This window comes from Myxocyprinus asiaticus, chromosome 12 (assembly GCF_019703515.2).
Source record: "Myxocyprinus asiaticus isolate MX2 ecotype Aquarium Trade chromosome 12, UBuf_Myxa_2, whole genome shotgun sequence".
NCBI classification, from domain to species: domain Eukaryota; kingdom Metazoa; phylum Chordata; class Actinopteri; order Cypriniformes; family Catostomidae; genus Myxocyprinus; species Myxocyprinus asiaticus.
The window spans coordinates 3,963,393-3,980,000 of NC_059355.1; the positions used below are offsets into that span (position 1 = coordinate 3,963,393).

Genomic DNA, 16,608 nt, shown 5'->3' on the forward strand with positions numbered 1-16,608 from the left:
TATCGCTTCAAGATATGGATTTAAACACTGGTGTCATATGAATTACTTTTATATTTCCTTTATGTGATTTTTGGAGCTACAAAAGGTATGATCACCATTCACTTGCATTGTATGGACCTACCGAGCTGAGATATTCTTCTAAAAATCTTTCGATTGTGTTCTGCCGAAGAAAGAATGTCATACACATCTGGGATGACATGAGTGTGAGTAAATGATGAGAATTTTCTTTTTTGAGTGAACTATCTCTTTAATCTAAAGATTTTTTTTTTCGACACACATGACAGACAAAACATGAAGTAACACCCTGTGGAAACAATAAGCGCTGATTATTGCACCAACTCCCTACAGTTTAAAAGGGGAAATTCAGGCTAACGGGGTTCAATCACATTCCCTGCCCTGTTCAAGATGAAAGAGAGAAACGAAAGAGTGAAAGAATACCAGCACGAGAGAGACAGAGCAAAAAATAAATAAAAATAACGTAAGGAACCAAGGAAAAAAAAAAGAAAAGAGGAGATGAAAGGCATTCACCTGGGGTCCTTCTCTGGCTTCATAGAAGTCACCAACCCTTATTTTTGCACTGAAGCTAAAATTATCACGTGTGATGTCACTTATTCCGTATCTGGACAGATACTACAGAAGAGAGAATAATAGTGATTTTGTCAGACAGGATTATCCAGAGAGCCATTAGCACTATAATGGTACTAAACTGAAAGCAGCACAGCTAGCTAAGGTGACACTGGATCTTACACTGGTAAATGCTAACTGCACACTGGGAGAGGAAAGGGGTTCAACGGGTGGGGTGACATGATTCCTGAACGTTTGGAGGGTGGGTGGGGGGCTATGCGAGATGGCAGTGGGGATGATAGGCAAATACCTTCATGACATCCGGGTACTGCCGTAGTCGCTTGCCGCATGGGGCGTAATACGCAACGTCTCCCTGAATGCGACCGCCCACTGTTTTGATCCTGGTCTCTCGTTGCCAACTAGAACAATGACACACACATAAAAGAAAATGTATACAATATTACCATATTTAACAATGCTTTTTAACAGTGATTCAGTACCATGGTATGCTTTGAAGTACGTTGTAGTAAATGTAAATACTTTTGTAAATGAAAATGACAATCATTCATCAAAGTATCATGGTTTTACCATCACTGTACCATGGTTCTCCCACAGCGCTTTTTTGTATTGGTTCGAAATTAGGGGTAAAATATTTGCTCTGACAACATTTCGATTCGATTACCATTCTTTACCTAAAAATGGCGATGCAACATGAAATCTGAATTCGATTCGATGCAGTTTAATATCTGCCTACCAATCACATTTATTTAGGCTGTTCATGATTGTTTTAAATGTTGCTTTTACATATAAAAGCAACATAAACATAACACATCATAATCAGGGAAGAAAGCAACAACAATGAACCTTCTTTGGTCAAATGGACGCAAACGGTTATGAATAATGACACAGAAAGCGAACTCGCCAGCATGTACATTCTTCATTTAAAGTATGCTTTTTCCCTTGTGAGAAGGCTCATGTAATCTGAGAAGGCATCTGTATCACATTGGGTTAAAATATAATAATGATAATCGATCGTTAAATTCCGTAATCGATGCGTCAAAGTTTCTGTGTTGCTTCGATGCTTTTTTACCCTCCTATTCGTGGAAACGTAAAGTTGAGGAGGGTATATTGACGTCTGCAGTTTTAATGTGATTTTTATGAGAGCTGTTGTGATGTGTTGCTTCAGAAGCGCCGAATCGACTGTTGTTAACAGGTGTCGAGTCAAGCTGCCACCAGCGTGTGTCATATTTAAACATACCCCATTTCAAGCGGAATCCGTAAATCATCTTCATTCATCACTCTCTTTCTCTTCGCAGAGCCTGAGACAAGACAACAGCCAGACAAAATACATTACAACACACACAGAGGATTGCAGAACTTACACAAACTAATTTCAAATAAACAGTTCAATCAGGGGCCTGGGTAACTCAGCGAGTATTGACGCTGACTACCACCCTGGAGTAACGAGTTCAAATCCAGGACGTGCTGAGTGACCCCAGCCAGGTCTCCTAAGCAACCAAAATTGGCCTGGTTGCTAGGGAGGGTAGAGTCACATGGGGTAACCTCCCCGTGGTCGCTATAATGTGGTTCTCATTCTCGGTGAGTGGATGCCGCGGAGAATAGCATGAAGCCTCCACACGCGCTACGTCTCCACGGTAACATGCTCAACAAGCCACGTGATAAGATGCGCGGATTGATGTCTCAGACACAGAGGCAACTGAGATTCATCCTCTGCCACCCGGATTGAGGCGAGTCACTACGCCACCACGAAGACTGGGCATTCCAAAAAAAACTGTTCAATCAATTCATGAAAATTACAACCACCCAAACTGAGCAGACAACCTCAAATACAACTAGATTTGTAGAGAAAATGTGAGTGGTGCTTGTCCATGCAAAACTAGTCGCCATGATGATGAGGTGTTGCTATTCGGCTGCTATGGTGAGCACCATCCCCAAATCTATAGGATGTTCTGGTTGCTTGTTATGGCTCATGTCCCTCCATCAATGTACTGTTGGTCAGACTGCTTAGAAAAGTAATAGCATACCTCGATAAACTAGATGATTTCAGGTATCATTCAAATCCATGGAAGTTTCGCACAGAGTTGTGAACCAAAGTTACTTAGGGTAAGAGGGCACTTAAGTATGAGCAATAGTAACAGTGATTCTTTCCTTAGCAACCACCACTAACAAAAACCCTCCTTACACTATCCTACCACACAAGAAGAAACTAACAAACTCATAAAACTTGATCACGCACAACAACTATCTCTCATATCTCGCCTTTAGAGAAGTGAAGTGTTTTTGCAAACAAAACATGGTTTGACTGAAGCTCTAAGCAGCTCAAATACTGCTCAAAATGCAAATAACACAGTAACTCTCATCAGCTTATTACAGATTTCTCATGCTTTGCAAGGGACACACTCAATTCAATTTCTGTGAGGGATGCTGAACGGCGTCCAAGAGCAGATGCACTTCTGTGCCATGTTTGCTGGATTTGTGAGTGTTTTGTTTAACAAATGTCTCTGTTAGCTTCAGAAAAAAAAAAAAAAACAAACTGATGAAGTCAGCCAAACAGAGGTAGTGACTTAGCTTACAGGTTAAGCCAAACATGGTTCTGGGCTTAACGCAGCCACCACACAGAGTGCTCTTGTTACAGATTACATTTACCTAACCCTGAAACTGACCCGGTACATACCAAATACAAGAGGAAAATACAAATAAAGGAAACAGTTTAATACAAATTCGGTTTTGTTTTTTTCCTGGAACAGACCAAACCAAGCTCAGACAGAACGGTAAGGTCCAAGGACGCACACCCAAACGGTGCAAACATGCACAAAGAGAGCTGAATGATGCCAGCCGGCACCATTTATCCTTCTAAAATTAGACACTTCGTCATCTGAGTGTGACAGGCCGGCGCACACACAGACAAATGCAAAAACAAAAGGACACACACACATAAATATCCAGTCCTATACACACTTTTGAGACAGACATAGCCCGAAAGGAAGGTGTTGAGCATATCCAGTGTGATGACATGAAGGCAATTTATTGCTGCTTGATGTTGCCTGTGGTTACCTGGAGAGGTCCCAACAGAGTATGATGAGGAAGGAGAGCTTTGATAGGTCAAGGCACCAGAGCTGCTCACAATGGTGGGCGGGGCCACACTGGAGGGCTTAATGACTTGGAGGTTGAGTGGCAGACAGTTAGACAAGCTGTGATTGGTGGCAGAGTTGAGATGGGGAAACCCCTTGCTGAGTTTCTGAGGGGTCTTCTCTCCATCTGTGTCCGTGTCCATGACTCCACCCGTGGGCTTCTTTTTACCACCCTCAGAGCCGTTCATCTCACTGTCTGAATTACTGTCTGACTCTGAAAAAGAGAGGGTGAGACGAAGGGTCATGAGACGGTGTTTTAGGAACTGATTATTATAACATGCTTTGTGTCACTGTTTGCATGAACCAACCAACTTAAAAGAGATAGTTCACCCCCAAAAAGAAAAATTCTGTCATCATGTAGTCACTCTCATATCGTTCCATAACCTGTATGACTTTCTTACGTAGAACACAAAAACAGATGTTAGGCATAATGCCAGCCTCAGTCACCATTTACTTACATTGAATGAAGAAAAAAATGCAATGTAAGTGAATGCTGACTGAAACTAACATACAGTGCAGCTAACATTCTGCCTAACACCTCATTTTGTGTTCCATGTAAGAAGGAAAGGGTTTGGGACAACATGAGAGTGAGTAAATTACTGCATTTTAATTTTAAGGGAGAACTATTCCTTAAAGCAATATTCCAGGTTCAATACAAGTTAAGCTTAATCGACAGCATTTGTGGCATAATGGTGATTACCACAAAAATTTATTCTGACTCGTCCCTCCTTTTCTTTAAAAAAAGCAAAAATCGAGGTTACAGTGAGGCACTTACAATGGAAGTGAATGGGGGCCAGGCAAAATTTATTTTTGTGGTAATCAATATTATGCCACAAATGCTGTCAATTGAGCTTAACTTCTACTGAACTCGGAATATTCCTTTAAAGACGACCAGAAATGGCATTTGCTTGCAATATGATGTATGTGATGTATATTTTCATGATGTATGTGATGTCATTTAAGAGGCAGAAAACAAAAGTTTTTACATTGTGATGAAAGCAAAAAACAAAACAAAAAAGTCTTCAGAATAGCATGCACTGATCAATTGTGGTCCAATAAGAATATTTATTTAGGAAGTAATTAGGGTTATTTGTCTTAAAGAGCTCTTATTATGGTTTTTAAACGTGCCTAATTTTGTTTTAAAGGTCTCGTACAATAGATTTACATGCATCCAAGGTCAAAAAACACTTTAATTTGCTCATAATTTAAATTGCAGCATTACCTTTTTTCCCCCAGTGTCAAAAATGACTCGTTCGATGATCCGTTCTAAAGGATTCATTCTAAACTCCTCCTTTCAGAGAGCCTATTCTGCTCTGATTGGTCTGTTGTGATTGGTCTAATGCTTAGTGTAATGTTTGAGGTCGGGTCAAAGCTGTTCGCGAGCAGCCAATGAAGACCAGAGGCGGGGTTTTTTATTACCAAATTACGTAGGTTAGTACAGGAAGTAAGTCTGGAATAACTAACGACTCGTTTCAGGTGTTCAGAATCAGTTCTTTCTTTTGGGAGTCAATAACTACATTTGTCGTGCACTTTGATTTTTGAAACTTTGCAGACTTTTTCACATTCACAAACAGCTATATAACACACTACATGAAAGGTAATATTTGAAAAACCATAATAGCTGCTCTTTAAGCATTAAGACAATCTCTGTTTGTGTTTCATGTAAAGCCCAAAGTATACTTCGGTTTTGACGTGAACGCTTAGCATCTGCGCAGAGTCAAACGCTTAGCCTTTCCAAGTATACGGTCCTTAATTTGACTGTGCATGAATACACATGCCGTTGGCGCATGCACGCTACGACTGCAGTGAGATACTGGACTACTTCTCTTCAGGAGTTAAGACCCATACAGATGTCTTTATGGTCCTTCAAACTTGAGTTATGTCTTGTACTAGGCATTTGAGTCTAACCGAAGTATATTTTGGGCTTAAGAAAGAAAAAAGTCATAAGGGTTTGGAACAACATGAGGGTGAGTAAATGATGAAGGAATTTCAATTTAAAAAGCCATCCGCACTTTAAAACCTCTCTTTAACATTTGATTCAGTCACTCTGCACTTGAACACACTGCATCTCACCTGAGAGACTGTCATCTGAATCCTCTTCATCATCATCCTCTTCATCCTCCACGTCATCATCCTCATCATCTTCATCCTCAGCAGAGTCATCAGACTCTTTGCTGCTGGGTAGCTCCTGCTCGGCTCCGCTGTGGTGAAACAGGTCTACCAGCGACTGCACCAGGTGGTTCTGGGACAGACCCCTCCAGGCTTCTAACCCCTTGGGTGTCTTGCTTTTTCGTGGCTCACGGGTGCGGTTGGGAATGGGTGATGCAGAAGTTGGGTTCTTACGGCCTCCCGTGCTGAGATTGACGGGCAGGTCGGAGCGAGGTTTGGTGGTGAGGGCCAGGGGTGCGTCCTGGGTGCTCTGGATGGTGCCATTGGGCTGGCCCAGACCCAGCAGGCCATGAGGGAAAGGTAGGCCAGAGGAGGCAGTTCCCTGCGCTGCGGGCGGTTTGGTCCGACCTGATGTTTCGGAGCTCAGCTTATGTGGGAGCGCTGAGGAAGAGGATGAGGAAGATGAGGAAGAGGATGTTAGCAGCCCTGTCCTCTTGTTTATCTTATAAGGGTCCTGCTGTTTCTTTAACTGGAGAGGAAATGTCTTGTCCTGGGACAGGAAAGACTAAAAAAGAAAAACAAAGAAAGAGAGGACAGAAAGCAAGAAAAACAAGTCAATATTACATCCTTACATTGTTGTTCAAGGTTTTTTATTTAGTTAAGTAGTTATCACTTTTTTTTGTCCCACAAGCCATCTCTCTAATGAAAAGTTAAACTGCATCACAGGGTTCTCTCAATAGTGCAATATCTCTAGTGTGCAATGTGTCTCCAATATCAGGAAGATAAGACCCTTCCTCTCTAAACATGCCACACAATTTCTTGTTCAGTTACTTGTCATATCTAGACTGGACTACTGTAACGGTCTCATCGCAGGCCTCCCTGCATGTGCAATTAGACCCCTGCAAATAATCCAGAATGCAGCAGCACGTCTGGTCTTTAATGAAACAAAGAGAGTGCATGTTACACCACTCCTTGTCTCTCTCCACTAGCTGCCTGTTGATGCACGTATCAAATTCAAGGCTCTGATGCTGGCATACAGAACAGTCACTGGGTCTGCTCCAGCATACCTAAAATCATTTCTGCATATTTATTCTACTTGAATGAACTTACCTCCGCATATCTGTAAATATGTTCCTCTATCACTATATTACCCTGTTAATATGTCTTATTATGTATTTTATATTATTTCTTAATTTTATTTTGTTTTATTATTCTCTGCCTCGCAGAGACAGATTTTTGTGCGAACTTAAAGCTTCTGTCACTGAAGACAAATTCCTTGTATGTGTGAGCATACTTGGCAACAAAGCTCTTTCTCAACAAAAAAATATAAATATTACTTTGGAGCAATACTGTATTCGGTCCCACTTTATGTTAGGTGTCTATAATATGTACTTACACTCACACAGATTGTTCTGCAAAACTTCTCATGAAATTTGCATTTGCTTCTTCCAAAGGTTGGGGATCAGGCTGGATTTATAGGCAGGATCAACAGTCAGTACAAGCACTTTGAAAGTTTGATTTCAGTCAGACATGCAAACGCTTTAGACTAAAATAGTAAAAAAAAAAAAAATCGGAATATCAAATTATGTAATTTATCCCAGCTTTGTCCAGCATGGAATTTGGACCACAATTGGTGTCGGCGGTGCCTGCATGCTCCGAAAGACAGAGGTAATGCGCGACATAGATGAAAATTCTTAAATATATTTACGGACAAAAAAACTTTATAAAGTTGCCAAAAAACCAGAAGAAGGGAGCTTAACTCAATGCCCCAAACAAATCTACAGGGAAAAGATGCTGAATTGAAGGAGTGGCAACAATCCAGTCATGCTCATCTGCTGTAATTACATGCTAGTATTTTAAATGCAAGTACAACGTTTAAACTCACATGTACACAGTAAGAACTTTTTGATGCACACAGTAGTTAAAGACACCTAATATAAAGTGGGTTTCTGTATTTAAAATGAAGTGAAACAAAACTCCAATTCCTTAAACCAAGCTACATTTTGGAGAGAGTGAGATACATACTGAGAGCAAATATGACTGTGTATTGACTGGTAAACAAAGAGCAGACGAGAAGAGCGAGATGGAAAAAAACGGAAGAAAGGGAGAGGTGGAGATGTGGTAATTGCGCAGGTTGTCATGTGGCTTAAGTGCTGGTGGAGGAAGAGTGTGAGTGAGCATAATGCTGCTCTGATTCACTGAAACAGAGAACAACAGCACAGCTATGACTCTATCAGCTCCTCAACGTTCATTAAAACAAACAAAAAAAGAAATGCTCAAACTCTGCCCTCTCTTCAACTGTTGAGCTCAACGGCTTACAATCTTTATGGCACCATTATTGCTTCCTGACTCAAAGTAAGTAAACACATTGGGACAGTAATGAAACAAAACTAAACTTTACATTCACAAAGATGTGAGCAGTGCTTGCCCAAGCAAACCTCGACGCTTTACTTCTAGGGTATTATCCCAAGTAAAAGAGGCCATTCCCAAATCTCTATGGTATTCTGGTCCCTGGATAAGGCTTGGGTCTCTCCTTCGATGCAAGTCTATGGGATTTTTACGCCCGTTTTATCGTCCTCCAGGCAAAATCGCAAGTCTGATCACTTAGAAAAGATATACGTAGCATACATCTCCTCAACAAACTGCATGACTTGAGACATCATTCATATCTGTAGCACAAACAGTGCAGGGTCTGTTCACATCCTTATCCTTAAGTAAGAAACTGTAATAGTTTTGCTTGCCTTAGCAAGCACAACTAATAAAATCTAAATATTAGGCCAGTATGAAACTGTTCCTGTCAGTAACATAATAATAAAACCATTCTGGTTAATTACAAAAGGGCAAAAAGAAACTATATTAACCTCTTCAACAGTAATTTCATGGCAACAAAAGGAGAGGTGAGGGGAAAGGCACATTTATTACTCTCATTTGCTGAAATCTGGACCCTTAAGAAGTCATGGAGTTAATTGCCTGTTGGTTTTGCTTCAGTAATTCTAATAAAGCGATGCACATGGTCACTTTCATTTACCAACTAAAAGCACACAGTAGGGAACCCAGTCGTACTGATAAGAGAATGGAGCTGTCCATTCTGTCCTTCTGCCTTAAACACACTCACAAACACACAAATATGCACACCATCTCTATCTCTCTCAGTTACTCTGACCTTTTCAAAAAGGCTGGTCAATAAAAGAGACACGTCCTGAATACCAACAGCACCCTAAAAGCGATAATCCTAAATTGGCTTAAAAGATACGGACACAAACTGTGGAGAATTTGCTTTAGCTGGTTTGCTTTTCTGAAAAATGAAAACGTAGACAATGGCCTTGAGGGAAAAGGGAGATTAATATATGGATTTAAAGGCTGAACATTCTTACTTTTCTGACTCTCTCTCTCTCTTTTACCACAGATTCAGCTCCTGCCAGACCAAGACCGTGGCAAGATTGAGGCAAGACCGTCCACTCACCTGTTTTACTCTGCAGTCATTGACGTGAGCTAGAGAACTTTCCAGAATCTTCCTGCTTGTCAGAACATCCAGAGCCTGGGGCTTGTGAGAGGAAGCTTGAGATTGTGCCTTGACAGAGGGGGTGAGAGGGGGCGGTTTGGGGGAAGAGGACAGGGGGAGGGGCTTCGGAGGGGAGGGGACTGATAGTGGCTTGGGGGAGGAGCATAAAGAGAGTGGGAGAAGCTGAGGGGAAGAGGGGAGGGTCTTGGTAGAAGGGGTTTTTGGAGAGGCAGTACGATGCTGTGGAGAACGTTTCGGCGAGGAGTTTTGACGCGACTGTGTGATCAACGATAACGGTTTAGCACACGCTGCCAAGCCGGTGGACTGGATGACGCTGGTGTGGAGGGGTCTCTCCCTGGCTCTGCTGCCCGACAGAGGGAGCAGAGAGGACTGAGACAGGGCTGAAGGTGGTGGAGAGCGATGCAGGTGCACTGGAGGAGAGGGTTCAAGAGATGCACCGTACTGCAGGCTTCCATGGAAGTCCTTCAGCTCTGCTGATCTGGTCTTTTCCTTTTTATTGGGCCCCGAGTTTGGAGTCACAATCTGAGCAAATGAAAAAGAGAGGAGTTGCTCAAGACTTGGTCAAAAACATAAAAGTCCAAGTAGCATGATAAGCCATAATTTCTCTCTTGTGTCAGCCAGGGTTTGACTGCCAACATGCCCATCTGACGAGCAGAAGCCATGTACAATACAACACAGCTGGTCACAGTAGTTAAGTCATAGTGTTGTACCATTTTCCCCGGTGAAGTCCATAAATAATATTTTATTTAAACATGTAACAAATTAATTTTACACAACAATTTTCCACTCCGTCTCTGACCGTTAACGGGATAATTCACCCAAAAATGAAAATGCTTTCATCATTTACTCACCCTAATGCCATCCCAGATGTGTATGATTTTCTTTCTTCTGAAGAACACAAATGAAGATTTTTAGAAGAATATCTCAGCTCTGTTGGTCCTCACAATGCAAGTGAATGGTGACCAGATCTCAGAAGGTCCAAAAAGGACATAAAGGCAACATAAATGTAATCCATAAGACTTCACTCTTTAAATCCATATCTTATGATGTGATATGATAGGTAAGGGTGAGAAACAGATCAATATTTAAGTCCTTTTTTACTGTAAATCTACACTTCCACTTTCACATTCAGCCACCTACTGGTTGGGGCTGGAAAAGGTGGAGATTGATAGTAAAATATAAGACTTAAATATTGATCTGTTTCTCACCCACACCTATAATATCACTTCAGAAGATATGGATTTAACCACTGGAGTCTTATGGATTACTTTTATGTTGCCTTTATGTCCTTTTTGGACCTTTTGAGATCTGGTCACCATTCTCTTGCATTGTGAGGACCAACAGAGCTGAGATATTCTTCTAAAAACCTGTTTTTATCTGAAGAAAGAAGGTCATACACATCTGGGATGGCATGAGGGTGAGTAAATGATAGGGGTGTAAATCTCCTGCTTCATCCCGATACGATCTTGTATCAATTGTTTTAGCCAGCGATCCGATGTTTGCCGATACCTCAAAGTCTGCCATGATAAGATTTTGATTCGATTCAGGGGCCTGCGATAGATATTACAATATTATGTGCCTATTTTACACAATCAATTACAATTATTATCTCACAAATGCAACCAAAATATAATTTGAATATTTTATTGAGCACTCTAAAAAGTGCAAAATAAAATAAGCTAATTCAGTTCATACAGAAAAAAATAATAATATAAAAAATAAGGTCATACAATCACATACAAGTGATCATCAATCGTTTCATCATCAATCACATTGTGGAATGAGTAAAACACTTAAGTGACAATTTGTCATCTCGACAACAGTCAAGCAAGTCCTTGAATCCCAAATACCCACGACAGGAGAGTATGTGCTATCCGTATTTTTTTTTGGCTACGTTTTCCACGGTTGTATTGAAAAATTCTGTTACAGTTTACTCTGATGCATGTTAGTTAGGGTGTTGATGTGAAGATGTGAAAACTCTTGTAATTGATACTGGCGAAGAACAGGTGTTTCCTCTCTCCCTTGTCAGCACTGTTCAGAATATCTGGGCTCTTTATCCATTTGACACGGTTGAATTTCTCCACAGAAAATACTTATGTAGAATTCAAATGTCTCACATGCGCCACAATATTGAGGAAAGCCCGATTTAATCGCTAGTGAGCCGCTCCGCGCTATCCTGTCACCGGAGCTCGCAGCCCTGTTGACGTGCGTGCACACGGATAGAGCAGAGTGCAACTTCAATCACTTAGAGTCTGCGCACATCCGTGTCCCACACGAGAAGCATATTTACCACTTATAAAGTAAGATTAATACCATAAGGTTGCTGCAATGCAAGACAGATATGCCTACGGACATGGCTGGCATTAGAATGTTAAAATAAAGGTGCATCTTAAAAAAATATACATTGATCTTAACGCGTTGTATCGATGACATCACATCATTGGTTAATTGATTGATGCATCAATCCAGATCGATGGATCGTTACACCCGTAGTAAATGATGAGAGAATTTTCATTTTTGGGTGAACTACCGCTTTAAGGCCAAAACATACCCTACGAAAGTATGTGTGCGTAGAACAGAACCCTTCTAATAGGGGAGCCTACAAGCTTACCCTAAAATAGCAATAACGCATGCCCTCCCATAGACATTCTAAGGTGGTATACTGGCGAGGAGAAAAGAGGCCATTCTTTTTTAATGGATTTCTATGGTGGAGATGCTTCAGTACGCTGAATAAACTGCTTTTGTGAGGAAACAGCTCATCATTTATTGAATTAACCGCCTGTCCGCTAATCTTCAACATGTTTTACACTAAACAATCCTTTTGGATTGAACTATGTGTGGAGTTTACTATGATAAAATTGCTGTTTTATGAGAGAAGTCATTGACAATTTTGCGACAGGTAGGTGTCACTTTACGGCTCTTCCCAATCATTTGTATGGTATCCGCAAACATTGACTCACTGTCGTAACACGCAAGTTGACCGTTATTAGCCGTTATGCTCTCTCCTATGATAAAACCGCAGAGGTTGTTATCTCCATATATAAAAGAATCTCTGCGTAGAAGCCTCAAACTTCCCAAGCTTAATTTGGTGCATAGCTGCGTTCAGAAATGTCCCCAATTCACAACACAATGCAAGTATGTGTTGCTTTCTCAACATTGCCACAAGGGGCACTATAGCAGACATTAGTGTAAACTGTCTACTTCAACTACTGTGATCTTTCTCTTTCAAGTCAGCAACTGTCATGGTGAACAGTAATTTGAAGAGAACATTTCTAAGCAAGTAAGGTAAAGTCAATATATTTATAGCAACTTATCTGAATAAGAACACATCCAGTTTAATGGCGCTTAGCATTAAACAGGTTGTTTTTGCTACTTTACCTTTAAGACTTTTTTATTTAAATGTCCATTTCACAAATGCTTTTTTCCAAAGTGAGTTCCAGTACACTATTAAACAGGAAATCCCCCCCTGGAGCAATCTGAGATTAAGTGCATTATTCAAGGGCAAAATGGTGATGGTTCATGGATTGTTCTGTGCAGGGTTCGAACCTGCAAACTTTAGGTTACTAGTCTGGATTATAATGTCAAGGCTACATCACACTAAACTGTAAAATGCTAATATGAACATCTTACTTTCATTTTCTTTTTCTTCTGCCGCTCCTTTTCAGAGTCCGACTCCTCGCTGTCTTTACTCTGTTCATCTTCATCTTCGTCATCCTCATCTTCTTCCTCTCCAAGGTCATCGATATCACTGCTGCTCAGTCCATCGCTGTCAGTATCCAGTGACGAGCCAGATTCACTCTCACTTATACCAGATCCCTCCACCTGCTTCTTACGGACTTTCTGTATTGGTCAACAAAAATATCAATTGTGAACATCTCATTATACAATTATTTCAATAAATTCCCCAAATCAACTGCACTATGGTCATGTATTTGTCATCTTGTGTTTGTGTGTTTAGACTGCACACTGCATGTTTGCTCCTCGCATTTTATCATGATGCTGTACCTTCTCTTTAGATTTCTGCGAGGGTTTCTCCTGAAGCTCCCCTGTGCTGTTGCTATGGTGACTGGCCTTGCGGTCACGGGCTTTGGCGTTGGGGGTCCGGCTGTGCTCAGGGGGCCGGAGTGCGGGGGAGGGGGCAGCTGAAACGGTTCCTTTAGCCACAGAGGGAGAGAGAGAACGGCCATTCACGGCTCCGTTCACACCTGCATTTAAGAGAGTTAACGTGAACCAAACAGATTATTTTAAGTGATGTATAGAACGCTGTGAAAACGTTCATCTGTAGTTTGTAACTACACACCAAACGTGCTTGGGTTTACTTTTATGGTTACCAATGTACCTTACACAGTTGTTTAAATAGGAAATAAAGCAATGTTTCATCAAAAATAAAACATTCTGTCATCATTTATTCTTCCTCATGTCATTCCAAACCTCTTTCTTCCGTGGAACACAAAAGGAGAAACCTTTTCAGAATGTCTGAGCTGCTGTTTTCCACACAACAAATGTATACTGTGACCACGGACTATCAAACTCCATAACGAACAAAAAAGCACCTTAAAATTGTATCATAATATTTTAAAAACCTTAAAAATAGTCCATATAACTTTCTGCGCTTTTTATGGGGTTGCATTGAAATGAGAATGAATAAATGATGACAGAATTGTAATTTTTGGGTGAAATAATGCTTTAAATATCACTTTATATGGTTAAATACATTTATCAGGCATTTCTGGGACAAAGGTACATGTGAGAACTGCAGATAATCTCAGCCACCTGATAAACTCCACACTGCTCAGGGCGATGATTACTGTGAGGTCACTTGCCTGAAGGCTACATTACTGCTGCATTACTTTTCTTTAACTTTAAATCTGCCTCAAAGTAATCTCATTTATTTCCAGGAGGCTGGTAGAGGCGCACTCACAGATACAGTGACTGGGGTTGTACAGATTAATACCTTTGGAGGCCTGGCTGCTCTTGTTGGGGGTTTTGGATGTGTACGGATTGGCCTCATGGTTGTGAAGTGGCGGGGCGAATATAGGGGGCAGGCCCAGAAAAGGGGGGAAGAAGGCCGGAGTACTCCGTCCATGAGCTTCTGCTGCCCTCCACCATTCTGAAGAGAGAGAGAGAGAGCAAGTCAGCAATCTATACAGTACCTTAGGGCAGACAATCAAAATGAGACAGAGATGAAATATTAATTAGAATTAGATTTCAGCTAAAAAAAACTATGCATGTCTATGAGTTCTTGACAAGTCTTTGTTTGGATTGCGGATTGTGGGCACTTTACTCTGGCATCCAAACTTTTGATTAATGGTGAATATTTGTATAATTTGCTGTCATTTAGTCTCGCAGGACTTAATGTGAATAGGCCTTCAGTCAAGTTCTCATTGGATGTGTCGACACACACTGCACACACACCCATACCTGAGAAGGCTCCTAGCTGCGGGTGAGCCGCGAGTGCTGCAGTGACGCCAAGCCCTCCTAGTCCCCCAAACTCCGGGCGGGCTGCTGCTGGGGAGAGCAGGCCAAAGGCTGGGTGAGCCATGAGCGGGTACGCGCTGGGCACAGACGTCACTGAGCTGACACTGAAGGGCTGGTCGCTGCCCGTCAACCCAAACAGAGGACCTTTCCCATCAGACACAAAACAGACACGAATACACATTTATTAATACATAATCACATGCTGTTAAAACCACTATTGGGTGATTCTCATGAAACCGGTCAAGAAAATGTCCCGGTCATATTTAATAATTTAACCCTAAATCAATACCAAAAATAATGAAATAATCTTTTGCATAAAGAAAGTGAAGACCAATGAGATTTATTTTTAATTTTCTGCATTTAAAGATTATTTTCAGGACACTTAAAGGCATGTTCCGGGTTCAATACAAGTTAAGTACAATCAACAGCATTTGTGGCATAATACTGATTACCACAAAAATGTATTTCAACTCGTCCCTCCTTTTCTTTAAAAAAAGCAAAAATCAAGGTTACAGTGAGGCACTTATAATGGAAGTCAATGGGGCCAATTTTTGAGGGTTTAAAAACAGAAATGTGAAGCTTATAATTTTATAAAAGCACTTACATTAATTCTTCTGTTTAAACTTGTGTATTATTTGAGCTGTAAAGATGTTTAAATTGTCATTTTTACAGTCGTTTTAGGGTTTTAGGGTTTGTTGACATTACATCGTCATGGTAACAAAGTTGTCAAATTGGCTATAACTTTACACAGAAAAGGTTATTAAAGTATTTTATCACACTAAAATCATGTTAACACACATATTGTTTACGTCTTGTGGCTATACCTTTGAAAAAGTGAGTATTTTAATGTTGAAAAATTGGCCCCCATTCACTTCCATTGTAGGTGATTTTTTGTAACCCAGATTTTTGCTTTTTTTTTTTTTTAAGAAAAGGAGGGATGAGCCTACATAAATTTTTGTGATAATCAATATTATGCCACAAATGCTGTCGAATGAGCTTAACTTGTACTAAACCCGGAATATTCCTTTAAGCACATTTTACCCCCTGATTCTCATTACCGCAATGCGTCCGGATGTACTTTTACTATTCCCACTGTTTTCAGTGATGATTCTCAGTACTGTACTGCAGCAAAAGATGCTGTTGTACTATTAGTTTTTTATTAAAATCCACAAAACCTAAAGGCAGCACCAAGGCAGTACTTCTATGATGTATAAACACAAATGCATTACAATTTAAATAATACATCTTTTTTTTTTTTTCACGTTGCCGTAAAGAGAATATCAAAATCACCATTTTTTTTTTTCCGCATTGCAGTAATGAGAAATTAGGGGGGGAAATCAGTGTTGCCAGATTTTTCAAGAGAAACAAGCAACTTGGGCTGGAAAAACAAGCCTAAAATAAGCAACCCTTAGTTTCACTCAGTCACACTTTTTATTCTGATGGCTATTTATGAAAATTATCATAATTATTTATTAAAATACTATACATTTTAAATTACTCAACATAATCCAGCTAAATAAAAAATGACATTTATGAAGGAAAAAAAAAAATCATGCAACAAATTCAAACCATTTTGGGCAATCTAATATTGTAATAGATAAAATGCGTAATTTTTTATTAAATTAAGTATTATTATATAATATTTATGACATTAAAAAACATGTGACCTAGCATTACGTGTCCCGAGCAAAGTTGCCTAAATAGATGCTAGTGTGGTAGCAACTGATATATAAAAAAAAAAAGAAAAAGAAGCAAAAAACCCCCCCCCAAAAAACGTAACTG

The 16,608-nt window shown here is 40.3% G+C and overlaps 1 protein-coding gene across 19 annotated transcripts in view; it reads right to left on the reverse strand.

Annotated features, from left to right (window-relative positions):
* The window catches only part of LOC127449143 (bromodomain adjacent to zinc finger domain protein 2B-like), a 113,254-nt gene that overhangs the window by 30,585 nt on the left and 66,061 nt on the right, over window positions 1–16,608 (reverse strand). For 13 of the 19 annotated variants that reach the window (XM_051712372.1, XM_051712373.1, XM_051712366.1 and 10 more), the window contains 10 exons: window positions 14,770–14,970; window positions 14,303–14,458; window positions 13,354–13,553; window positions 12,979–13,188; window positions 9,289–9,870; window positions 5,790–6,390; window positions 3,640–3,930; window positions 1,823–1,883; window positions 875–983; window positions 529–630 (listed from right to left, as the gene is read on the reverse strand). In XM_051712372.1, coding sequence (XP_051568332.1) covers window positions 529–630; window positions 875–983; window positions 1,823–1,883; window positions 3,640–3,930; window positions 5,790–6,390; window positions 9,289–9,870; window positions 12,979–13,188; window positions 13,354–13,553; window positions 14,303–14,458; window positions 14,770–14,970 — 2,513 coding nt within the window. The remainder of the gene's footprint in view (window positions 1–528; window positions 631–874; window positions 984–1,822; window positions 1,884–3,639; window positions 3,931–5,789; window positions 6,391–9,288; window positions 9,871–12,978; window positions 13,189–13,353; window positions 13,554–14,302; window positions 14,459–14,769; window positions 14,971–16,608) is intronic. The other 6 variants (XM_051712370.1, XM_051712371.1, XM_051712367.1 and 3 more) reach the window with 2 other exon arrangements.